This window comes from Bradysia coprophila, unplaced genomic scaffold, assembly GCF_014529535.1.
Source record: "Bradysia coprophila strain Holo2 unplaced genomic scaffold, BU_Bcop_v1 contig_561, whole genome shotgun sequence".
Lineage (NCBI taxonomy): Eukaryota > Metazoa > Arthropoda > Insecta > Diptera > Sciaridae > Bradysia > Bradysia coprophila.
Genome location: NW_023503807.1, coordinates 183,763 through 211,480, shown reverse-complemented (window position 1 = coordinate 211,480; position 27,718 = coordinate 183,763). Strand labels below are relative to the sequence as shown.

Sequence of the window (27,718 nt, the reverse complement as noted above, 5' to 3'; positions counted from 1 at the left end):
GTTGAACGCATGATTTTTTGATGTAAAAACAAGCAAAGAAGATAGGTCTTTCACCCAGCTATAGTAATGTAAATGGGGGGAAGGGAAATTTAATACAATAATGTCTAAATTGTTGTAGCTATGAGGATTTAATGATACTCTATGGGAATAAAGTAATTTTTGAGATAATTGGTTTGTGTGTATCATAGACACACAACGATCTGCAAAGAAATTCTGTGCACATCAAACAGAAATATAAGACGATGAATGTGTAAGGAAAATATTACTTTTTTTATAGCGCGCAGTCTCTTGTTTATAAAGTTATGTATCTCTAGCGATGGTTAATGATACATTCAATTTTATTTCAATTAAATATAATTCTCATCTTGTTAGCGCTGTTGAGTTGGAAATTATAGAAAATCCCAAAAATATGAGAAGTGTGGTTGCAATGTGAATATTAATTTTTTTTTAAAATAATTCGTCTTATTATACGTGAGGAGATTTATACCAAACCCACAATTAATGGTTTTTGTACACATTTTTTTTTCTACCAGTGAATTGAAGCTTATTTAAGATCAAATTAACACAGCTTCTGAAGAGCACGTTTTTTATCTGCCAATATCGTTATGTTGTGATGCAGGGTGACCTTATATGTCGATAAGATTTTCTGTTAATCGTTTATTCAGTAAACGCTAGAGCGGGAGCTGTTATACAAAAGGGCGTTAGTCGAACGTCCGATCGATGCCGAACTTGTTAGTGGACCACGTCTTTGCACGTCTTTGGTTCATTTAATAAGTTTTTTGCGTCAAGAATTTAAGAAATTGCTTCCAATCAAACATTTATGTGCAGCGAAAAAAAGAACCAAAACTCTTCCTATAACATCGAATAGTTTTTTCGACATAAAGTCTGATTCACCCTGTTTGTAAATTCAATCAAACTAAAAACAAAACTTGTTTCCAATTCACGTCCATTCATTTTTCTGTCTATTTCCAAACACCCAAGGACGGACATCAAATCAAGCAGTCATTGTTTTTTTGGTCCATTAACAATATACTTAGTATTGTGTGTATATCAACAATCAAATCAAACAAGAAAAACGACAATCTCATGAGCTTGAAATGTACATCAACATTTACATGATGGCATACACATTTTTGTTCATATAACGTTCGTACACCCATCACATCATTCCAGCTGAAATAAAATAAAATATCGAATGCACTTCTCGTCTACTTCAGATTTCAGACACTCACTTCATTTTACGTATGTGAATCAAATATGGGCACAAACAAAAGTGATGGCTTTGCTACCTGCGTATGGAGGCTTAAGTAGATGGAAGGATGCCCGTGTGTAGATATATTAAATACACAAATATTAACCAATGTTTTTGATGATAATGAAGCCTGTGAAGAGTGAAGACAGAACCAATAACCATGAATAGACCAACAACACAACACGAAAGTGGTATTAAATGTCGCTTGAAATGGTTTTCGATATCCATAAATATTTGAAAAGGAACTCGGGCTATGGTTTGGTCCACATTAACATTCAACTGAATTGGTTTCTCTCCACTTTTTGTGAATATTATTTTCGAAAAGTCATTGTTGATAAACACAAAGATAAACAAATCATCAATGGTCTCTAAGCTGGTCATCGTTGTATTGTTAAATGGCTAATATTATAGTGGTTGGTGTAGTCAATAAACTTGTGTCGTTGTTGAAGAACCAATGATGAAATCGTAAGTTTTTTTTTAACAAACAAAACGAGTGGTGACAAAACTTGTCTTAATACGAAAGGTCACTTTCGCATGGCCATTTTCCATTCGAATGAATCTCATAGCTCAATATACTTAGTATAGACTTAAAATCCACAAAATATCGGTTAATTGTTGTTTGGTGCCCCGAAATGGAACTATGGTTCGTTGGAACAAAATGTTTAGAACATGAATCTAGAATATAAAATGTTAATGCATAACGCTTGCAATATAAATAGAGGAAATTCCTTAGTAATTTCATATTCACGCGATGTGGCTTTCATTTTGTTTGTAATGGCTTGACTGATTACTAGCGCAAACTAGAATTGAGTTAGCCAACACCATAATGAAACGATCTTTTCCAATAAATTTCCTCTTGTCAATATAATTAACTGAAATTGCAGTACCCGTAAAACTATTTCTCTGAACAATATTTTCACAATAATAGGCAACCCCTCTTCGATCGAATCAAGTGGCTCTCGTAATTAATATCGAGCATTTGATCAATGAAATTCAAAATACTTAAAAAAATATACCGTAAACAATGCTTGTAATGAACCTCTAAACGTTTCGACTTCGTCGAACAAAGAAAATATTATAATATGTATGTAAGAATGTATACGATAATGGGTCTTGCACAGTGCATGGGTATGCCTACGTATGGAATATATATAATATGTTCAACTCTTACTACAAATTTTTACAAAATAAATATCAGAGAAATAACCTTATGGGAACGAAATGAAAATTGGGACTATTCATCATTATGAATTTCGAGATTTTTTTTCTCTTCGTCTTGATTTTTTATTTCGTAGAGGTCTTTCTTATTTGATTTAACTAACTGTTACTAATTTAATAAGTGTACTTGGCTTCTTGGGATACATAGCGGAAAAAAATTAAAAAAATTTTTTTTTTCTTATGAATGAAAATATTTGAGAAATCAAAAAAAAAATGTCTATTGTCAAAGTCGACTGTATGTTGTTCTTTTATTGGTATGTTATAACGTCGAAATACAAAACTGAAACAAAGCATCAACTTTGGTGGTTTGAGAAATCGATTTTTTAACAGTTCACATAACTAATATATTTGACTTGCTACTGGAAATTGTTTTTTTTTGTTTGTAACATTTGTAAGGAATATTTTAAACTTTTCCATTTGTAACGACAAAAACACTTTGGCTGAGTTTTGTGTGGAATTATTTCGTGATTCGTATGAATCCCCATTTGAATTGATCGCTAAATTAATGAAACACGTTTTAATTGATTTTTAATTTGACATTGTTTCGTACTAAAGTCGTTAGAACAGAAATGCCGTTAAATTCTCAAATAGAGTAGAATGGTCAGTATCAAATCTGTTACATCTCTTATTAAAATTATTTTATTTTCTTCCAAAAGAGTCGTTAAAGTAATCATGTCCGGAGCGATAGCGGAGGACTTGACGCAGTCTAACTTCCAAAAAAAGAACGAAGAAATTTTTTTGAGACGCGGCAACTATATATAGGCGAGAATTTAAGTTTCTTTCCTTTGGCCTGTATCACCACAAATCCTATTCTATCTTATTCGCGCTTCAAATACGAGCAAAACGAGCTATCACTCGACTATGTAAATTTAAAATTGCCGGAGATACATCGTTTTGAAGTTGGTCATTTTGATAGAAAATGCACCAAATTAACGTTTTCCAAACAATCAAAATCTTTCAACTTACTCTGTATGTTTCTATCTATCTGCCTATCTGTCTATCTGTCTATCTATCGACGGTCGATCTCGGAAACTAGTCAGCCAAATGTGATACGCCATTACCCCAGGAAAAACCAGAATTTTGTTTTATTGGCCTCGAAGTGGTTTCTGAGTGTGGTTTTCGAGGGTCGGGAACGCGTTTTCGGCTGTAGCTTAGCTATATTGAAACCTACAGAGGCGTGCGACCCATCAAATGAAAGGTATTCGTAACACGATTCGAACAAAAAAATAATTAAAAAAATCGGGGCAGATTCGTTTGAGCTAGAGTGATTAGAGTGACCAAATTTTGAGCTACTCGAGCGTAGGATGAAAGGACTAAAATTTTTTTTGGGTTATGAGAGATAGAGAATTACTTTCTTCGCCAAAGTCTCAGAGTTTTACGAGTAGAACAGAGGGGCATATGTAAAAAATGTCGAAAGTTGGAAATGGGTGGGTCAATTAGGGTTTTAGAGGTATTTCTTGAATGGTGACAGATAGAGAGTTACTTTCTTCGGCAAAGTCTCAGAGTTTTACGAGTAGAACAGAGGGGCATATGTGAAAAATGTCGAAAGTTGGAAATGGGTGGGTCAATTAGGGTTTTAGAGGTATTTCTTGAATGGTGACAGATAGAGAGTTACTTTCGTCAAATTTTCGATTTTCGTCAAATTTTCGAATTTCGTCAAATTTTCGAATTTCGTTAAATTTTCGAATTTCGTCAAATTTTCGAATTTCGTCAAATTTCGTCAAATTTTCGAATTTCGTCAAATTTCGTCAAATTTTCGAATTTAGTCAAATTTTCGATTTTCGTCAAATTTTCGAATTTCGTCAAATTTCGTCAAATTTTGTCAAATTTTCGAATTTCGTCAAATTTCGTCAAATTCTCGAATTTCGTCAAATTTCGTCAAATTTTCGAATTTCGTCAAATTTTCGAATTTCGTCAAATTTTGTCAAATTTTAGAATTTCGTCAAATTTCGTCAAATTTTCGAATTTCGTCAAATTTTCGATTTTCGTAAATTTTTTGAATTAAAACTGTAAACTGTAAAAAGCAGTGTTGACTACACTTCTAAAACGACTGATATCACAACAAAAATCTCTTCGAGAAAAGTGTGACGCAGTCTTTGAAATACAATTTCTAAAATGAATGATATCGCTAGAGTTGACGCTTTCAGCTTCGTTACGCAAAAATTAAATTTTACACCCAATTAGTTCAAACAAGCTGGCTTAAGTTTTCTCATCATCTGCCAAATAATTTTTACAAAAAAAATTTTTGACTGGAAACAACCAAAATTTTATCAAAAAAATCTTCGTCGCATGTGGCAGATAAATTTTCTTGCTGGTCTGTTCCTGAACATTTGCCACTTTGCGACGCAGATTTTTTTGGTAAAATTTTGGTTGTTTCCAGTCAAAAAAATTTTTTTTAAAAATTATTTGGCAGATGAAGAGAAAACCTAAGCCAGCTTGTTTGAACTAATTGGGTGTAAAATTTAATTTTTGCGTAACGAAGCTGAAAGCGTCAACTCTAGCGATATCATTCATTTTAGAAACTGTATTTCAAAGACTGCGTCACACTTTTCTCGAAGAGATTTTTGTTGGGATGAAGTACTTACTCTATCGGTTGTGACATATAGCTTGATTTTTGTAAACCGTTAAACCACGTTCAAGAAATAAAATTTCTCAGTAGTAGATGCTGAAAAAGAGCAATCTTTCAGGTGTAGTTTGTGTCAGCTGATTGTCAGCTGGTTTACAAACAAAACTGGTTATGAGTGTTTATACGGATTTATTAGTACGTGTGGTAGTGGCAGAACCGTATATAGTGTTTAAGTGAGAGAGATGGCGAAACGACAACCTACTGTTCCATCTCGGGGCTGCTGTCAGATTCTTTTGAATTATCGATGACAGCAGACCCTGAGTTGATTTTCCATCTTGCTCTACTTAAACACCGTATAAACATGCATAGCCAATTTTGTTTGTATGAATCAGCTGAAAATCATTCGAAATACTATTGTTTTTCTGTAAAGGGAGAAAAAAACACTCAGATCACAGAAACTAGCACAACCAGGAGCCCTGCAATTGAAGTTTCAGAACTTTATACTCTTTAACTGTGAAACGCAGAAATTGCAAAGAAAAAGACACATTTATATTTAGTTCTGAACCTAGATCCAAATATTGTTGAGCTTTGGATTTGATAATATAAGTCGTTCAGCGGGAGCTTGGCTATATTTTTTTCTCTTCTATTGTTTTTTACTCAAGTATTGCGTTCGCAATGTTTAATTAAATGAGAGATTTAATTGACAAATGTACGTTAGAGAACAGATGCTTAAAGACCACAATCACAGACCAATTTTTCTTTTCATTTCGTATACAAAACAAATAGCCCGCTTTTGTTACTCTTCTCGACACACAATCTTCACATGCATTCCGCGACCATGGAATTGAAAGCATGTTTTATTGATTGCAGTAATCCTATTCTGAGAATGTTGAAATGCACACTTAAGAATCAATTTAAACTGCTTTTTGTCGAATGCAACAATACTGCTACAATTGAGTTACATGTGATATGCGCATTGTTCACATTGTTTCAGGTTTCTAAATTAAGCAATTATGAACCGACTGCAAGAACTTACAATTTAATATCTCGACGGAATGTGAAAGAAAAACTTATTTTTAAAAATTTAGTCATGAGAAGGATTCAAAGATTGCTAAAACTGTGTTTGGGATGAAGAACTGAATATTTGTAAAAACACGTCGTCATTCTTTGAGCCGAACTATAGGCGCCTAACTCCAACTCACAAAATAATATCATTAAGATTCATGTACAATATTAAAACCGAAAAGAAATGACCCTTTTATACTGCAAAGATTAACTAAATGTTCATTATGCGATATTAACGATGACAAGACAACAATGTGTTGCTCGTGTTCAAGAGCTAATTAAGATTCAATTTACCAACTTTTTCACTTCGTAAAATATTTACCTTTGCTGTGTATACACACAGCATCACCGTAAATTATAATCTGCTCTGGACAACCCATATCAAAATACACTGTCAGTGTGTTAAATCTTACACCAAATTTTGTTCGAAGTTAAGCCGAACACAACACAAAATAATGTTCTACACATAAAATAAGGGAGACTTTTCATCTTCCCGTCATATCCGCAATCATCTTCATCCTTCTGTTGTATAGTAGGTATATAATACGATGCAGTTATATAGTCATTGTGTATGATGCCAGTGTACCGAACAACTTATAAATATTCTGATTTTAATCTCTCGCCAGTACTCTGGGCATGAAATGGAAAATGCCACCTTATAAGAAAGTTTTGAAGAAGTGAAGATTTCCATCTTTTTCTTTCATTTTCTCTTAATATCAAAATAGAACAGATTCGTCAATGTATCACATTTGTCGATACATAATACCTGACAGTCGCCGAAGTATATAAGATGTATCTCAGAGAATCAATGGGAAGTATAAGGAAAGTCGTTCGATTGATTCCTATATATGTAAATATTCAGGCAAAAAATGGTATACATGATGCTGGCATTTATAGGTATATATATATATATTGTCACCGTACATGGGATGTTTGTTATATGAATGGAGGTGAATATTCCGAGAAGTTTTCCTCCATGAATTGAGTACACAAAGCATGAAGCCAGAGCAGATACACAGCACAATATAATAAAAGGGAATAAACGAAAATCGAAACCAGTGCTTTGAAAGTATAGATTATTTGTCGATGTGTGTTTTTCAATTTTCAATTCAATCAAATAGCAAAAAGAGAGAGCCTTGTTCGCTGTACTCGCGTTTCGTTCGACATTATCATGTTCGATTGCACGCCGAGCTGAATAATATCCGCCCAATACCCAAGAGAAGAAAGATCTTTATTTGACTTTAAAAATACAAACAAAGTGTGCTGCCCTCTTACAGAAGGTTGCTAGGCTACACAGCATATCTATCAATAATTAAATTACAAAATATTTACAACAAATGTGATATTCAACTAATGTTTTCGTCAATGACTAGGCACCGTATATGTGGCTTTTTATAATCTGAATCGTACGAACTAAAATTTCCTCCGTAATTGGAGACAAATCAGAGATATCTAAGTTAAAGTCTTTGAAAAATTGCACAACACTTGAACCGACCGTGCCGCGGCTCCCGAACCAGAGTCCTTTGACCGACCATTTACGTTTACCGAAGGTCGAAAAATACTTTTCTTCATAAAAGGGAATGCACTTTTCGTAGATTTCGCATTTTTCGGCTTGGATTTTTGAGTCTTGGTTACTGTCGCTGGTTTCGTATCTAATTGTAGGATCGATGATATAGGTGTTGTTGGACTTGTTATCGAATGCGATGATGTCGCTAAATCTTGAACGTCCGTCGATGTCAAAATATTGAATATAAATTTTAATGGAATTTGAGATTTCTATTACTAATATGTTTATACTTTAGTAAGTATTAATGATTGCAATTAATGATAATCTCTCATCACCGATTAAACGTTCGTTATTTTCTTGTTGAAACAATTTTTTAAGAGTATGAAAAAAGCTTGCTCTCATATACTCTTTGTACATGTAACCCCTACTGACGCAATTCACAACTGGAGCACCTACTGGATTTAATAAAATAAAAATAAAATAAATTACCATTACGTTTGAGAAATAGATCTGTCAAATAGGTCTTAACTTTGGCCTATCCACACATTTTTACACATTTTTTATCATCAAAATTGGGTTGAAACATATTTTTATTTGCGGAAGTTAATCACATTTATGCAATTCCGTCGCAAAATGTTCACTTTTTCATGCATTATTTTAATGATGCATTCAATTTTCTTTGTGCCACCGAGAATTGAAATACGGCTCTTTTCAGCACTCATTTTAGTGTTGTAAAGTGACTTATTTCAGCACCCGTTTGATGTGATATTACAGCACTAAAAGCAGTGTTGATATGGAATTTGTATGAGTTGTTACAGCATTCGTTTGAGAAAATGCAAAGCATATTGATCGATCAAATTTGAAGAGTGATTGTTTACAATGAAAATTATGATTTTTTGTGCTCTTGCCTATTTCAATTCTCGGTTGGCACAAAGCATGATGTGTTACACGTATTGTAATGAGATTTTTTTCAGCACACGAGTGCTGACAAAATCAACATTACAATACTTCTAATACAACATACTATTTTATGACTAGTGAAAAAAGGGATTTCCTTAATGATTTTTGTAAATTGCTGTGGCTGTTTCTGTCACACGATGTGTTCATCTCCTCACAGTGAAGAAAACAGTGCCAAAAACAACCACTTTTCGCAAATTGTTGCAAAAATAACTATTTATTCACTATAAACGATAAAGAAAGTTCTGAACGTGTCGACAAAATTACTTGCTACCGGTGGTTAAAATATTGACGATACTTTTATTGTGTTGTTTCGATTATAGGCTCAAGCTAGAGTTAAGCGTTTCAAGTTTTTCAAAAATATTCTCACCCAGTCACTCCAATCATAAACTATTTTTTTTTGACTATTTGAAAAATTATTCACGATTTCCGATACGAATATCGGATATGTGTTGAACCATCGTTGAGGAGTATATTATATTCAGTGCGAGTCCTGTAATTTGTATCCAATTAGTGAAATTACACGATAACACCCTAATATTGTAATATTTATCCTCAATTTAAGTTCTATTTAAATAATTCATTTGAATTTTACTATGGTTAGGCGTTGAAGATGATGACACGCACGTGTTGTCTTAAATTTTGTTCAACCCTTACACAATGCATATTTTGCATCTAAAATTGAATACTCTTCATGCTATCAATCTGTTTCACTTCCAAGAATATCTATTTTTTTTGTTCACAATCAACATGCAACGACTATATACGTAGGGAAAAATCATTTTATTATTTATAGATTGTGGATTAGTGAGTTGTTGAAAAAAGTACTGAGTAAATATAACTTCAAATGAGAAACAGAGAATAACGAAGATGAAAAAACACCATGAAAAAAGCCTGTATTTCACCCCCGACATCGTGCCGTGTAAATCGAGGGTAAACACCGTGTAATTTGAAATTGTGACATTGTCGATACAACAAAAGGAATCAAATCGATTTGCATCCCTTTTTTTTGGTTGTTGTATAAGTATACCATGGATGGAGTATTGATATTTTAGCATTCTTGCTTCGTTTTTTTTATATAAAATATTGTCAATGGAGATTATTTAGGAAATGTATATACAATACAGACAGTCGCCGTAATGTCGTAGTAGAATTAGGATATTATGTATGAAAACATCAAGTATCAATTCAAACAATGAGTTTGAAGGAAGTGGAACATGAAATATTTATTTATCTCATTGAATCAATTTTCGTTTGATGAGAATTTGTTGACTTTGTATTACGAGAAAATTTGCGTACATCAATTTAATTTTTCGAATATACCCAGCCTGAGGGAGCCGTATTAGAATATATATATATATATAATACATGCGTCAGTAACGAGCGCCTTCATCAATTGCTATTTTAGTTAAAATCAATTTTGAGCAGTTTATATTTTGCGAATTTTTAACAGAGGTCATTTTGAGTGTTGACATTGTTGACATCTGCAGGAATACATTGATCAATTGAAGATGTTAGCACCGTTCGATTGTAATAAAATTTCTAGAATCAATTTATTTGAATAACCAAGTAGCTATGAGAAAAAGGACTGGATAGCTTCTCTATAATTTGGATTATTTTAGTCAATCTTGCTCAGTACTAATTTGACAAATGGACCGTAAGCATCTGTTACGGTTGGCATTCATTTAATGGAATTAACACGTTAACTTCAACGTGTTAATGTAAAAGGTGAAAAGAATTGTTTTAAACTACTTGAAAATTGTAAGCAACTTTTACTTACAGTGAACGACATCTCAAATGTCTCACTGTCATTTTTTTCAGAGAATGTCATGGTGAATTTGCAATGACACAATAAAATTCTGAGAAAAATTTGACAGTGAGACATTTGAGATGTCGTTCACTGTACGAAATGTTTTGCGTGAAACTTATAAATGATAAGGTTTTACGTCGTCCATTTTTTTGTGTTTACAACTATCTCTGATTGACAACATTATTCAAACTTCTTTCCTTTTTCGTCATAAGACAATGAATGTGAGACATTGACAGAATGGCCCACACTATACATGTTCAAATTTAAAAAAAAACCCTGAAAATATACATATTCCATCCAGTTGTGAGATGTCAACCCAAAGTGTCGTATAAAATGTAAGAGAACATTTGAAACGAACCGTCATTAGAATTTCCACATTAAATCTATCCTGTGCAAAGAAAACATAATACTCTTCGCTACAAAAATTGGCTAATATTTTTGTTGATTTAAGACTTAAACAAATACAGACACATATTTCAATCATTTCCGGCGCCACCGGTATGATTTTTCAATTTATATCTGCGCCTGTTCGTTGTTGCTCGCTTAATATCAACATGTATACATTTGCGGTCATTCTGTGCAGTGTATGAATGGAAAAAGCTCAGAAAAGATACGTCTAAATCTATAATTATTTTGTGAACCCGTCTAGCCAAAGGAGCTACTTGTTAAATTAGATGATGCTTCAATAAATTTACTAAAAGAAAATATCCGTAATTGAACCATCGACAATGTTTATGCTGAGATCTTTTTGCCAACATTATCCTCTGCATTTGCGTGCCATACCTATCCCTTACAATAAAACAATTCTCCTTATTTCGTAAAAATATCAAATTTCCTAAAATAAACTCTCAACAGTTCCCACAGCATTTGCTTTTTAATGTGTAAATATTCCAATGAATATGATTGAAAGTTTCATATTATGTTAGTATACCATAATTTACATTTATAGTATGTTGTGTTACAAGTATTGTAATGTTGATTTTTTCAGCACTAGACCCAAGTTTTGGGTCGTGTGCTGAAAAAATCTCGTTACAATACGTGTAACACATCATGCTTTGTGCCAACCGAGAATTGAAATAGGCAAGAGCACAAAAAGTCATAATTTTCATTGTAAACAATCACTCTTCAAATTTGATCGATCACATTGCTTTGCATTTTCTCAAACGAATGCTGTAACAACTCATACAAATTCCATATCAACACTGCTTTGAGTGTTGTAATATCACATCAAACGGGTGCTGAAAGAAGTCACTTTACAACACTAAAATGAGTGCTGAAAAGAGTCGTATTTCAATATCGATAACTAGATTGAAATGTCCAAAATTACAACACCCGTTTTCATGGCTTATTACAACACTCAAACCAGTGTTGAAATGAAATTCGTATGAGTTATTACAGCATTCGTTTAAAAAAAATGCAAAGCAACGTGATCGATCAAATTCGAAGAGTGATTGTTTACAATGAAAATTCTGAATTTTTGTGCATTTGTCTATTTCAATTCTCGGTTGGCACAGAGCATGATGTGTTACACGTATTGTAATGAGATTTTTTCAGCACACGACCCAATTTTCCAACTTGGGTCTAGTGCTGAAAAAATCAACGTTACAATACTTGTAACACAACATACTATTATGCAACTCAGTATGTTAATGTGCAATATTTGCAAACTTTAGATGCCTTTGTTGCATAGATCGTTCTATGAATCTATTCTATGAAGAGAACGCTAGTTTGGCTCCGGAAAGTGATCAGTGAAACTTAACCAATTATACCAATAAAACAATCCGATTTCTCACCAATCAATCGTCCTTCTATTGTAAGCTGAATGTTATCCCTAACTTTCTGCATTTATTTGCATAAAATCACTTTTATTGATGGCTCATGGCTCAGCCAAATTTTTTGCCGCAGTTTTTATACCAAAATTTTAATTTGGCAAAGTTGACGGTCTTTTCCACGATGATTTTTTCTGCCGTTATATTGCCCAACAGCAATTTTCACTGCGGTTAGTATACATTTGGATGCCCTCTCTTATGGAAATATGTAAATGAATTTCAAACATTCGTTTAACTGCAACCTCAATTTGTGTTTATCAACGTTGAAAGGACAGGAAGAAACTGGGTAGAGAAACACTGCCACAACATGTACACTGCCTGGGTTGCCATATTTATATGGTGGTCATTATGTACGTGATATCGTTTTTTCGGTGCTGTCTGATGAATATGGCAAGGCTAGTGTGCATATATTGTATAATTGCATTTTATGCGGGTGATTGTATTCGATTTGAGTGTTTGCACCGTTTATTTTGGACGTGGAGTGTAATAAATAATTCCCTTGACTGAAAGTCAGGGTCTTATGAAAGAAAATACCCTTAAATGTCCGTAACGCTAAGTTCACTTTGATATTTTGAAAATGTTCTACATTGGCAAAAAACGTTAAATACAGAAAACGTCCGTACACTTGTGGACTCGATAACTCGAGTAATTCTTTACCGATTTGCAAAATTTTGGTTTTAATCGACGGAGAATGAAAATCATGAGGTTAAGTTCGTAGATGGGCAATATTGGGATAATGAGATGGGAGTAATTCTCAAGAGAATTTTATTCCTTGTTACCGCGATAACTTCCCTAATTCTTATCAGATTTTCAAATTTTTTGTGTTATTCGACGAAGATTGAAATTCTTGAGGTTGAGTTTGCAGATGGATAATGTTAGAACAACAAGATGGGAGAAATTCTACACAGACGCTTTTCCTTGTGGACTCGATAGCTCGAGTAATTCTTTACCGATTTGCTAAATTTTGGTTTTAATCGACGGAGAATGAAAATCATGAGGTTAAGTTCGTAGATGGGCAATATTGGAGTAATGAGATGGGAGTAATTCTCAAGAGATTTTTTTACTTGTTACCGCGATAACTTCCATAATTCTTATCCGATTTTCAAAGATTTTGTCTTAATCGACGAAGATTGAAAATCTTGAGGCTGAGTTTGCAGATGGATAATGTTCGAACAACGAGATGGGAGAAATTCTACACAGACGCTTTCTCTTGTTACATAACTTGTTTACCACGACATTTTTGCAACGGATTTCCAGAAAAATTTCTTATTTGACGAGTAGTGAAATTCTGGATTTCTGGTCAAACAATTAAGAAGTACTTCCCAAAAGAGTTTTTGCTTGCTTGCTTGAGAAACCGATAGCTCGAGTAATTCTCAGAGGCTTCAAAAATCAATTTCGACCAGTAGCGTAATTCATGTGGTTAAACTCGAACATTGGAATTTAATTGGACTAGTAATCTGGGATATAAGACAATTTTTGCGTGAAATCCGTATTCTTAAAAGAATTTTTTTCGTTCGTAAAATGTTTGAACGAGTGTGAACTTTGTGGCCAGAGCGAAGCGAGGGCCGTAATTCACACGAGTTATATTTTTTCAAGAGGTAGGCAGGAAATACGCCAAATTATACTCAGACGCTTTTCCTTGTTATCGTGATAACTTAAGTAATTTTTACCCGATTTTAAGTTCGTAGATGGATAATATTGGAGTAGTGAGGTTGGAGTATAATTGTAAACACAACTTGTTACCGCGACATTTTTGCAACGGATTTCCAGAAAAAAAATTATTCGACGAGTAAGTGAATCTGGATTTCTGGTCGAACAATCTAGAAGTCTAGAACAATCTTGCTTGCTTGATAACACGATAACTCGAGTAATTCTCAGAGGCTTCGAAAATCGCAGATTTGAAAATATTAAGTGTTTTCGACCAGTATCGTAATTCATGTGGTTAAATTCGAACATTGGACTTTATTGGACTGGTAATCTGCGATATACGACAATTTTTGCGTGAAATCGCGTTCTTAAAAGAAATTTTTCGTTCCTAAAGTGTTTGCACGAGAGTGAATTTTGCCAGAGCCGTAATTCACATGAGTTTTTTTTTCGAGAGGTAAGCAAGAAATGCGCCACCTGTTCAGCGCTTTTAGTAGACTATATAGGAGACTCAACTTAGGAGTAAGACATCGCTCGCCGGACCTTCAGCTCTTTTTGTTTCTTCAGGAAATTAAATAAATATGAGTAAAATGAAGCATGTGATGACTGCTGTTTTCTGAATAAAAGAGACATCACCTTTTCATGTGACTTTAATTTTGTGATCTCAAAAACACCACCTCATTTAAAAATGGCTAGAAAACTAAGGCTGGAATTATAGAAAAAAAATAGCCAGTCAAGGGACCTGACCCACCCACCCAAGAGGTGGGGCCTAGTAAAAAGTACTCGACTGAGATTATTGAGGTCATGCATCGTTATCGGAAAAAACGTCATATTACAGCTTAAGTACAGCTCAGGTAGCTAGAAAAAACGAACAAAAGAATTCAACGCATGACAAACGACGAAAGAACATTTACGCCAGCAATTGAGTCTCTATGAGTCTTTTTTTGTTACGAGCAAAGCGTTTCGTTCGACTAAACAAATCCTTTGAACAAACATCACATCATACGAGTAAAACAGCACCGCATTTGATAAGTTGTAAATGTAATGTTCATTAAGATTAAAAGCATAATGTCATCAAAGCAGCGATGTGTAACGAAATATCTATAATGATGTATTATATGCGCGCCGGTGTTCTATGCCAGAGATTCCATGACCATGAGGTATTTATGGAGTATTATACTGTGTAAATAATAGTATAGCTTCATTTGATGTTAATCGCTGAAGGAAGTGTGTTTTTGACAATTTTCTCAGGTGTAAAGTTGCTGTAAACACATACACCTCATCAACCGAACGAAAAAAAAATGTTGATTTCGATCTGGTGATAAGGCGAAAACGGTTTAGGGTCGAAGAGCGCTATAATATTCTGATGGTAAATGATGATGGTGTTGTTGAGCTATTTTAGATGTTAACGGAAATGAGATATTTTTAATGAGTTCATAGGATAATTTGATATTTATGGGTTTCGTTTATGGATCTGATTAAAGATAGTGAAAAAAATTAACGTTTATTCGAGCTGGATGAACACATGAAGTGTGAATGTGAACGAAGATTAGCTTGTTAATAAAACCATAATTTATTTCGTCAGTTTAATCTATAGTTAACGGTATATTATCGGCATAGTCATTAATTGTTTTGCTTCCTCTATTCAAAGAATATTATAGCTTGCTTTTTTGAGAGAAATATTCACGCCATAAGTCCCGCCAAAAATTTAAATATTTTCAACTGGCAGTTGAACAAAATACCGCTGACTTTATGTAACAAATGTCTAAAACTGTGCGTTAAAATGTCCCAATATGCGTTATGTTTTGAAATTTACCGCGTGAATTAAGGTAAAAAATCACGGTTCGACAGAATTTTGAAAATCGGAGTTTAAACTCAATTTTTTCTGTTGCTTTGAAGTAGTATGACCAGGGCATGTTCGGAATCATAAGAAGAACTAATTCTCTATTAAATTAATTACGTTAATTTTAATGTTAATTTCAGTTAACACATTCAAATTAATTGCGGCTTGTCAACTTTCGGCACCCTGCACTTTACTTAAATAGTCGTGGAATGCCTCCAAATAAATTTCTAAAAATCTAGAATTCAGGTTTGGATTTTTAGAAATTTATTTGGAGGCATTCCTCGACTATTTCAGTAAAGTCCAGGCTGCCGAAAGTTGGCGAGCCACAATCAATTTCAATGTGTTAAGGGTTTTTTGACTGATCCCATAAGAACTGTCAATTTACGACTTCTTAAAGTTAAGAAAGGAATGGGAATCTACGCCCAGGTCTCTGGGGTATTTAATTGCCCTTTCACAAATATTCAACACAAATCATATTCCTGTAAACAAGTATTTTAACCAAAGTATATTTATGCAAGAAAAAGCATGAAAATCATCAATGTTGTTCAGTTGAGCATTTTTTCAGTTGGATTTCAATGGAACCATTCAAAAAATTGGTTAACCATTTTAACACTGAAATCGATACTTTTCTGGTGAACAAAAGGCACGCATGCGTCTTTACCTCAAAAATTGTCGAATTCAATTAATGTTTAGCTCGCTTTTGCCAAATCTGTGCACAATTTATTCGTGAAATGTGTTGAAAATTCGAATGAAGAGGAAAAAAGTAACTGCCGCAAGAACAAGCCTAAAATACAAAAAAAAAGTTCCAAAAATGACGTAGGTATGATTTTTGGTGTTATAAAGGCCAAACTACTAAATTGAGATACAATGTTCAATAAATTTGGTACTCATAAAGAATCAGATGCATACGGGAGCCACAATGTAATGTAACGTGAATCTGGTAAAACGAATTTTGAGCCCACAGTTGAATAGAGGGTGGCTCGTATAAATGGAAGAAAAAAAAAATCTCATTAATACAAGAATTAAAGACCCGAAAGTGAATTCAATGCGGCGTGAAATATATATTATTACGATCATATTTCAGTGAGAGCAGATTTTCAATGGAGGGCTTAGGATGCGTGCATAAAAATATTAAATTTTTGATAATAAGGCCAAATTGAATAAAGCTGTCTTCATTATACAAAGATTAAATTATTAAAATCAATCACTTGATGTATATTATATTTATATTAAAGGCAATGAGAGTGAAAGAGACGTCTACGACCTATCGCGTTATTTAATATCACATTTAAGTCGGATCAACAACACGCGAATATCGTAGGACACATTTAATTTAGTTAAAATGATTTTTTTAAAGGATCGCACAGCACGATCTTGATTATATGAACGTGCTGTAAAATACTTCGGAGATTGAAGTAAGAAAGGAATCAAAATTTATATTTCGTTTCGCTTATCATTTAATAAATATTTTGCTGTCTTTCATTGAGCGAAATGTGGGAACGTCAGGACAAGAATTTCATTGATTCGGTGCACTTGGTGATAGCATATGGTGCGAAACTAGAATCAATATAGTCACAAAACTGCTGCAAATTTGCTCGATTTAACGAACGATGTATAGCGATTTGCATGTTAAAACAAATGAAGTGAAATAATTTTTCTCTAGTACTGAGATATCACGACTTCATCGCGTACTTCCGACACGCGTTAGAGAAAATGTTGTTCCTAATATAAAGCCTAAAACTAAGAAAGCGTGAAAACTTAGATTAGCTACTAAAAACAATACTTACTACCATTGAGTAGCATGACTTGTGGATTGCATATATACATTTCCCTTTACTGCCTTAAAGTAATAGGACTATAACAACTTTCGTGCGCATATTGCCAATCAAAAATTACAGATGAAATACCAACAATAACGTACGCAAAGCGACAATTTGTCTCCATTGAAAATCGTTTAAGCCAAATAATTCGACATTTTATTGAATTAACTGGCGATGTAGAAACAAGATCTTACACCGAACCGAAACCACATTCTCAATGCGACAATGATCCGACCAAAGTAATTCAGCACAGTTAGTGTGTGTGCAAGGAAAAATACCACTCATTCAATGATGCGACAACAAAAATCTCAGATTCGCTTCTTTTCTGTATCAGAAGATGAAACAAAACAATTTTTTAATACAGAAAAAAAAGAATTTTACATCGAAATCAACTGTTCAACTTGAAATGTTTAAATTATTGCGGCGCCTTTGTCTTCAATGTGATTTATCACTAATTATCTGTCACAAGGTACAATGTATGTGATTTCTCTTTTGTGGCACTTGGTTCGTTGCGTTCATTGCGCATATATAATTTGCTGATGAAGCAAAGTTCATTCAAATTTTACCCAGGTTTCATTTAGAATTCAAACATTATCGAAAGTATTGGAGGTGTGCAATTCAAATGTGCAGATAAAGAAACTCAATTAAACTTTCTGTCAGAAGTAAAGTTGTTCACACAATTTCGTTTTTAGTGGAAATTTTAGGAAAAATCAACTTCGATTATTGGCTGAACGATCTACCTAATTTCGTTCGCCTTAATCAAATCCAGGAACACTGCAAAGCATTGTCGAATTAAATATGAAAATGAGAACGTTTCTGTGAAGACAAATGCGAAAAACAGATATACGAGATGTCTCCGTCTCTACATATATAATATTCATATACCCTGATACCCTTGGTAAAATTTTATTTGTTAGACACAGTAATTGCTAAATGTCCTGTCATGCGAAAGGTTTATTCATTGTAATATCATATTGCCTAAAGGATAGAAACGAAATTACAGAGTCTCATGAGTTCATCTAATAACTTTTGTTCATTGTACGCTTCGGCAGGGTAGTTTAATTTCAAAAAACATTACGAAAAGTTCTTTGTGTGTGGGACGTTACAACGTATATATACACTTAGGATGTTCACCGTATCATATATAATATTGGATGGATACGGGATGGAGTTGTAAGAGTTGAAAATCGAATTGGGTGGTTTCATAACGAACATCTCCAATTTTACTTTGCAAATACCAGACAAATTGAGTTAGTGCACATACAAGATCTCTATATTCTCAAGGATGATTTTCAATCTTATTTTTTCCCGTTGAGTTGTGTATTTCAGCACAGACGTATCCTACGAATATCTGCGACTATAATGCTATCAAAGTGGTACAGAAAAAATATTTCCGAACGCTTCACTCATTCTATATATAAATATACCATCAATTCGATCAAGAGAGGAGCATGATTTTAGCATAGAGTACTAAAGAATGAAATGAGAAAAAAAAATGAAACAAAACAAAATCGAAATATTAAAATAATTCTATTTGGTTGACCCTATTTACGTTGACAGATTCTATGTTCTACATCGACAACAGCCTCATTTTTGTGTGTAATATACTCTGTAGGGTGAATTTAATAATTCACAAACCGTATTATGTTTGATGGTGAGATTTGATGCGATAATAATGGTTGTATTGCCGTTGGAAATTGTGAAAATTGATACAGAATGAGATCCTACTCGCATATTTAGGGTAATGGAAAATTATTCTAATTCACTTGTAGAAAGGAAAATTTGATTTTTTTTTGCCTATAGAAAACTGACGATTTTGTCGGTTTTTTCTTTTATATTGTTTTTTTTTGCTGTTACGATATATACGTCCGGTTGTGGATTGACGGGAGATTTGAAGCGTTACAGTGATAGAGTTGTAATTGGTTTGTTACGTAGAAGATAAGAAAATTGTGAAATGCACCGCATTCCATCAGGATTCTATTATATCATTATTGTTAGCATAGGACAGGACACCAACAATGTTCATCATTTTGTGTCAGTGCTTCCATTTCATTTCATGAATTTTCTGGAGCCTTCGCTTCGTCAACTATTTTCAACAAATATTTTGTGAGACTCCATTGTCGCATTAGTGGATTCGTTAGGTGTAATGTTGACTTAGACGACTAATTTTTAAGTTTAGAAGGACGAATGAGTTCTTACATAGCAAAATTATTGTAGAAGATGAAGTAAAAGATTACTCATCTATGAAGATAAATAGACAGACCGAAAGAAATAACCGACTGTGTAGTTGTATTGATGATGTGCTTACCGTCTGTTAAAATATCAACCAAATCTGTCTTCAGCACTTTTGCAGTTATGACTGACTGTATTCAAACAATTAATTACTCAAAGAAACAAAAGAACAACACAAAAAAAGAAACGTTAAACAATAAAATATAAATGTCAGATAATAATTGTATCATTTTCATAATGCAACACAGACACAAAAGATCCAGTCCGTGGATGTATATAAAAAAGAAACTGAAAAGAAAAACGCAAATCTAATTTTTCAAAACATTCCGTAGATCTGCCATGGTCGTTATACCTTCTTTTTACCTTTAATAAAGTCATTAGCGGCATTCTTTTTCCATTCGCAATTAAAAAGAATGCATTTTTGATGTTATTGCTCCTGGTTGTGAGCATTTTCTGAATATATGTATAAGTATATATATTTATGTATGAATGATATGGGTTTTGTTTGTTGGTCAAGTAATGCTGACGTTTTCTTTTCGAACTCAGTGAGTTGGTCTTTAGCGACTGCACGTATTAGGAAAACTGAGGCTATTTTGAATAACTCTAACAATTCCCAATTGTGAACTTCGTTCGATATAATATCTGCGATTCTGACTTGCAAGTATAATTCAGTACCCTCGCACGAAATAAGCTCAAAAACAAAAACGTTCAAATTTGCTACAACGTACTTGAAAACGGTATGCTGGCATCATCGGTCTCTGTTTCTGCATTTTAATTTCAACTGCAGTTGAACAAGCAAAATATATAAATTTGAGAAGGAAAAATATTTTCTCTGATAATATTGCCTTGCTAATTGAGAGGCCACTTAACGCTTCCAAGTTCTCTACTTGATGTCTGTAATTTATATATACATTGCATCATAAAGTGTGTTAGATACCCAAGGGGTTATGAAAAGAAAAGTGCTCTCAAACGACAACTGGTGCGATGGTCCTTCATTCATCAGTAATTGGTTGCAATGTATATTTGTTTCAATAATGTCGCAAAACAATTGAACGATATTTTTAGATGAAAGTATATAGCTGCCTGATGGGTGTAATTGAGCATATTTATACTTTTGAATGGTTTATTAGTCTAGACAGATGCGTTAGAAGAACAATTGAGAAAGTTTTGGTACCTTTTCAAACGTTTACCAAAGTTTTGGTGTGTGTAGATACTAGAGTATCCTGATTTTAGTACAAGCGATACCGATCTGATACATTCTGACAGATACAGATATATGCTTAGGTTAATTTTTGGTCTTTAATAGTGAAATGGATGTGAAAGTAGAAACTGGATGTTTCATCAATCAAATGAAGTATTAGATTCGACTGAATAAACATTCAATTGCGAGGAAAAAAATTAATCTTTTACTTAATTTTCTATGGACATTTACATGGTTTTCTCGTGCCAGACTGGTATTTCTTCACAATTTCAATAAGCGAAAATTATTTTTCTGTATACGTGAGAGTGTATTGGTGAGCTATGATATGAATCGGTCGGTAGGGAAAGTAAACGGTCGAGAAGTAAAGTAACGGTTGGGAAGGAATGCACCAACACACTCTCACTATTACAGAAAAATATCTTTCAAAATACCCCAATACACACTCGATGTGTGTTTTCGCTGGGGCTTCGCCCGCGCGTGCACACACATCTTGTGTGTATTGGGGTATGTTGAAATATACTATTACTCTAAAATCTGCGAAGCGATGCAATGAAATTCTACATTATCTATCCCAGTCACGTATATATATGAACCAAACCGTTAACATTTGGCATATGGAATAAAAATGAAATGAACATTTTTGTTTTAATCTGTTTTTTCTCATTGCCAATGCGCGCCCATTACATGTGAAGAGTTTTGTAGTAATTAATTTTATGATTTTAATATTTTTCAAATAAATGGCAATCGATAAGTATTTTTATCTCTTCATTTGAAGGAATTTCAATGTTCAACTTTAATGTATCGCATAACGAGAATGGCTCTCTGAGTTTGTATAGCATAATGTGCGTTGCTCTTGCGATTTTGAACGAGAAATTTGATGATCAATGATTGGTTTTTGGTATCATTCTTGCAATATTTATCTGCATTTTTATAGTGTTAATGGAAAATCGAAACAAGTTTTGTTTTAATGGAATGATGGAATAAAATAATTAAAATTTATGGTTCGAGATTTTTGTCCATAACCGTAGGTATATTTTTGATGAAAAATATTCAACATATACTTGCCAATTCAATGTCATGATTAATTATTGATTTTGCGTCACACTTTTTGCAACGATGCAAACTGTTTACGAAGAGTTTCTGTGTCAGCGCCACAAAGTTTCTTTTTTATGCTTTGAAAACCGTTTATTCACACAGATTACTTTTTATTTTGTTTTAATTATACAATTTTTGGTAAGACCAGCTCAACGAAATGTTGTTAATTTTCTTAAATTTCCAAAATAAATTCAAGATAATCTGAACGTGAATACAAAAACTACCAAACTAAACCGGTGATGAAGGAGTGGTTAATTTGAATAAAAATTGTACAAATACCGTTCACTGAACGTCTTACAATTGAAAGTGCAGATGCTCCTATTTATTAACGAAAATAGGGTAATTGTTCGGACATTCTGATATACATAATTTGATAGATTAAGGTTAGATCGTTTAGTATGTGTTTATTACATAGGTGGAAGCACGAGTTTTCAGGGATCATAATGTACCAATGCACGTGTGACAACTTGTAAAAACTTAAAATCAAAACCCACCGCTGACCGCTTGACGAACGGATAATGAGAAAACGAATTCCTTACTCTATAGATCATTGTCAATGTCGTTTGAGATGTCAAATGAGCTGTCATTTTCACAAAGCTAACCACAATGTTACAAAAATTTATATGGAGCTGTCATTGTTTGAGGTTAGCTTTGTGAAATTGACAACCCATTTGACACTATTTTGAGAGAAGAAACCGTTATTTGCCACTGATCTATTATAATCATGTTTTTCCATTGATGGGGAGTTTGACTATTTTTGTGCTATAGATCGATCCCGGAGCCAATCGGAATCGATAGGCATCTAACTTTTCACCCAAAGTGACTATTGCTAAATTTTGATACGAGCCCTACGAATATAATATTAAAAAATGAAAAATACAAAGGAGATCAGGGACAAATCCTGTCAGTCTTTCTAACTTTGTATGTACGGCTGAGTAGTCGTTCCTTTTCCTTTTCATCGTATTTTTATTTTATTTTTTTGATTTGCATTCTTTGGCTGATTTCTGTTATCACAATAAATCCTACAATAATAATCGCTACTCATTCCCTCCAACAACCCTAATCAAATATGTCCCACAATAAAAATTCATGTATTCTGCACACAATACACCCTAGTAGCGTGAATAATGATAATTGAATTTATTTGCTCATAAAAAGGGTTAACTTGTACTTCACGCATCTATATTCAGCTTGTTGTGTGCATACATACAAGATCCCTTCGGAATGTTTTATAGTTAAACGGTTCATCAAAACACAGCACACAAAATGACACAAACCCGATGAGTCTCTGTATAAATAGACACTACAGCCAAATAAAAACGATGTCAACAAAGCCAGAAGCAGAAGGCACAACACTTTATAACTGAGTATCTCGGTGTGCTTAGAGTGTGTGTGTATATGGGATGAAAACGGTGGAAATTATTCGATGTGCAATTTTACGACTATCTCATCGTACGATATTTATTGTTGCCTACATGCGTTAAAAGCAAAACGGTGGATAAATTAAATAGATAGAGCCATGAATTATGTATGAGACATCATCGTCATGTGGTGGTGTGTGACGGAAGCTTTTGTTTATTCAACACTTTCTGTTTACAATGTTCCGCAGAAAAGCGTTAGGATGTTGTGTGTCGTGTGTAACAACTATAACGACTATGAAGTATTCCGTTGAGTTGAGCAATGTATTATTGTGGCTTTACGGGTGGAGTGTGATGAATTTTGTGTGAATTTGCTTTATTATTTAATTACTGGTTTCGAAAGGGATGAAATTATTAAACGTAGTTAACCACCTTGTGTTCATTGTTCAAGCGCTCCCTCAATTCCTTGTGCCAAACATAAAAAGCGATGAGCTGATATTTTTCTGTTCTTTGCAATGCAGTGATTGTTATACCAGTTTGTTTTTTGTTTGTTTATTGTTTGTCTATTTTCCTAATTTTTCTTTTTCTTTCTTTTCAGAATGCAACAACCGCCACTATCTGGTTCCGGTTCAACATGCTTGCAATCACGTCGCCAAGATATGAGTTCCCCGACGCCATCTGATGATTCTGACTCTGATATATCGCTAGGAACACATTCTCCCGTTCCAAGTAGCCTATCGCTTCAACACAGTCCTGGCTCAACATCTGGCGGTGGTAATGACAGAGACGATCGTCTGCAAGAAGATCGGGATAAGGATTACAGAAGCTTCTCGTTAAGTTCGTTTCGATTCGATACACACTCACCGGGAATGGCTGGTGAGTTATTCATCCAATTTTTATGATAACACGTTACTAGTTGTAGTTGTATGTAATTTCTACTAACCTTGCAAGTAATCTTGTCAGTCAAAGACACTTTGCCTCAGACTTTGCAAAACGAAAAAAATTGAAAATTCTGTCAACATTTAATATTTGAGGCAGTATACTCTTAGCGAGAATACTTTTATGATTTGTTGTTTGTGGTTCCCTAGGAGCATTCGCCAGTCGCTTCTTGCCAACGTTGCCTTATCGCTTGGGCGAAAATTCACCACCCATCAGTACACATTCACCACCAATTGGCATTACGAATTTTCCTGTGACTCCAACCGTGTTACGGCCCCAACCACAAATGCCACCCACACTAAACGGCACCACGGGTAATCCATTAACGACCACTGTTCCTTTATCACCGCTACGGATTCGCGTCAGTTCACCAACTCGAATAAACTCCGATTTAACAACGCATGGCCTAACTCATACCCTCAATTCGGGCATCATTCGGATAGCGGCACCGACCAATCCGCCAATGTTGCATCGACCGTTCTCTCCGTCACCACAGCCCAAAGACACGATATCGTGATATGGGGATGAGGATAAGGAAGCGTATTTTCGGAAAGTGTTAGTCTTTATTCAGAACATTGACAAAAAGTGTTGATTGTTTGTGTTTGTCGCATATTTCGGTAAATTTGTAGTTGGATGCAATTTTTAAAGTTGTGATTATATTGCGCGTTTCCTTTTTCGTTTGGTGTCATTAATATTCCAATTCAATTAAATGTCTTCGGATTTCGTTAAACGGTATTTCGCCCAATGAGCTTCGGATACACATCAAAAAAAGTCTAGCACAAAATGGAACTAATGAAAATCTATTGAATACTCTCGTATTAAGCAAATATATATTATAATAATGAAAGAAAGAAAGGAAAAATGACAAAAAAAATAACTAAGAAAAACTTTAATTATATTTGAGTAACGAAAGGCTTGTAAAAATTTATGCAAATATTGTATGTAAAAAGCGAAACATTTTTGTTTTAAATAAATAAAATGCAATAGTATACTGTGAGCCCATATCTTGTTTCCTATCATTCATCGATCATTGTATGAAGAGTTGTGCAGTATCGTTACATTTTCTAAGGTGACTAACATTTGTGTTCTAACAGATATTATTTGTCACACTATGACGGCCACATTAGGGTATATGTATATATCTAGTACGTGTATCAGCCTTCAGCCATCTAACATTGGACATGGCCTTACAAATGTGTTTCACCTAATGCAATGCAACAATTTTGTACAAGCTCCAGTTCGTAACCCGATGATAGATGGAGAATCATATGTGCGTTATAAGTCTGTAAAGTTTTTAGTAAAGAAATGATATTATTGAATATTTAATTATTAAAACAAATGGTGAGTAAAAAGAGAATTATTATAAATAAATCGCATCGCGCAATGCAAATAGAGAATCCACAAATTTTGCGTTGATTTACAAAATTTTATCTTTCACACAATTTTTCAACTATATAAGCTTCAGAAAGCTTTCAAAACACAACACACACAAATAACATTTATTAAAATAGAGTTCTATGATACATATACTATTATGAGATATGCCTAAAAAATTATGTAAATAAAAAGAAGCATTAAAGAAATAAAAAAAAATTAAAATAAAAGTATCAGCTTAAAGAACAACAGAAATATTCAAAAATTACATTTAGGCACACTGAATTTCGATTGTAAATAAAATAAAATTAAAAAACAAAAACAAAAAATGCTGTAATAATAAATAACTAAAATATAATTATAAAAGTGAATTATAGAACGAAAATACATTTTTTTTATCAATTTGGAATGGCGATCGAATCGATGCTTACGGAACCAAGCCGCAACCAGTTTATCGGCTGATAAACATATAAAAATCTTTGTCTCTAAAACTCTTTTCACGAAATCTTCAAAATAGTAAATCCAAACAAGACTGACAACCAGGCATGAGCGCCGCCGAAAATAAGCCGCCGATCAAGCCGCCGCGGGCCATTTTTGAGCAAGCCGCGCCGCAGCCTAGCCGGTGCCAAAAACACGGCTCAAGCCGGCTTGAAACGGCTGGAAAATGAAATAAAGATTTCGAAAGGTGAATGGGTGAAATAATTTTGAAAACCGAGATTACTGTTGATCCTAAGCAGCTCAAGTACTTTTCGAATTTTTTTTACAAAATTAAGAAAATTTTGAAAATTTTCTTGAATTTTCATGAATTTTCCAGAATGGTATATTACGTCCTCGCTTCTAAGTTTGTTGTTTTGGCAAGTATGACCTTTGCGGAACGAGCCGAAGGCGCACAATCAGTTAATTCACAAATTTGAGAAAACTTTATCGATCTTTGCGAATTTTCTCGATTTTTTTTTCTTTTCAATTTTTACTTGATTTTTGTGAGCTTTCGATTTCTTATCGAAAACCATTTTCTTAATGAGTTAAATGAGTGTACCGGAGCATGATTTTCCATTTAGTTCATGTTTTGAGGCAATAAAACTTGACGTGTTAGTGAACCTTAGACTTAGAGACTTCCACTTGCACTTTGAACAACCTAATCTACCTACATTTTCGCTTTCCGTACAATTTCATTTTCATGCTTACTAGTTCATTTTCCATGAATTTATCTAAACGTTTTTATTTTGAAAAAAGTTAAAAGGAACCTCCAGCCGAGCCGTTTTAAGCCGGCTCAAGCCGACTTTTTCGCCGCCGCCGAGGTTTCTCCGTCGGCGCTCATGCCTGTTGACAACATCTGAAAAGGAGAGTAGGCTAGAGAAAATCTGCTACTTCCGTGATATTTTGCTATTTTGGTTCGATAAATTGGGGTTATTTTTGATACATACAGAATGCGACAATAGAGAGTTTGCGCAAATGACATATAATAGACCGTGGGCGATTTTGAGAAAAAAGTTTCATATTTCAATAAAAAGAAGATCTACCATGAAACCATTGAAAAAATATTTAATTTTTTTTTACAGAAATTATTGAAAAATATTCTTGCCATCCCGATGCCATCCTACTTAAAGGCAGGGTAAATTAAAATGATCGATTATGAAGATTTTTAGCGTATCGTGATTTGAAAACGAGTATAGAACTAAATAACAAGCTTTCGATCGATTTGTATAACATTCACAATGGTTTTTGGTGTATTGAGCTTGCACGCGCACGTTTATACTTCGAAGTCGAGCTTATGCGTGTACAGTGGAACTGTTTACAGATAATAAACCTAACAAATGCAATATAAACAACTCAAATGGGCGGTATGTAAGACTATACTGGCTTTCAAGTCTGGATACTCTCAGCGTCGATCATTTTAATTTGCTTTCACTTTATTAGAATCTTAGTAAGAATCCAATTAGAATGAATTAGAATGCATTAGAATGGATTTAGATATCCTTTTAGTCTCATTCAAATTACAGCTTTAAAA

The 27,718-nt window shown here is 33.8% G+C and overlaps 1 protein-coding gene across 2 annotated transcripts in view; it reads left to right on the top strand.

Annotated features, from left to right (window-relative positions):
* The window catches only part of LOC119083150 (homeobox protein SIX3), a 46,996-nt gene extending 21,989 nt beyond the window's left edge, over positions 1-25,007 (top strand). For both annotated transcript variants that reach the window (XM_037192796.1, XM_037192795.1), the window contains exons 4-5: positions 23,996-24,273; positions 24,486-25,007. In XM_037192796.1, coding sequence (XP_037048691.1) covers positions 23,996-24,273; positions 24,486-24,853 — 646 coding nt within the window. In that variant the 3' untranslated portion in view covers positions 24,854-25,007. The remainder of the gene's footprint in view (positions 1-23,995; positions 24,274-24,485) is intronic.
* Positions 25,008-27,718: the final 2,711 nt, after the last annotated feature.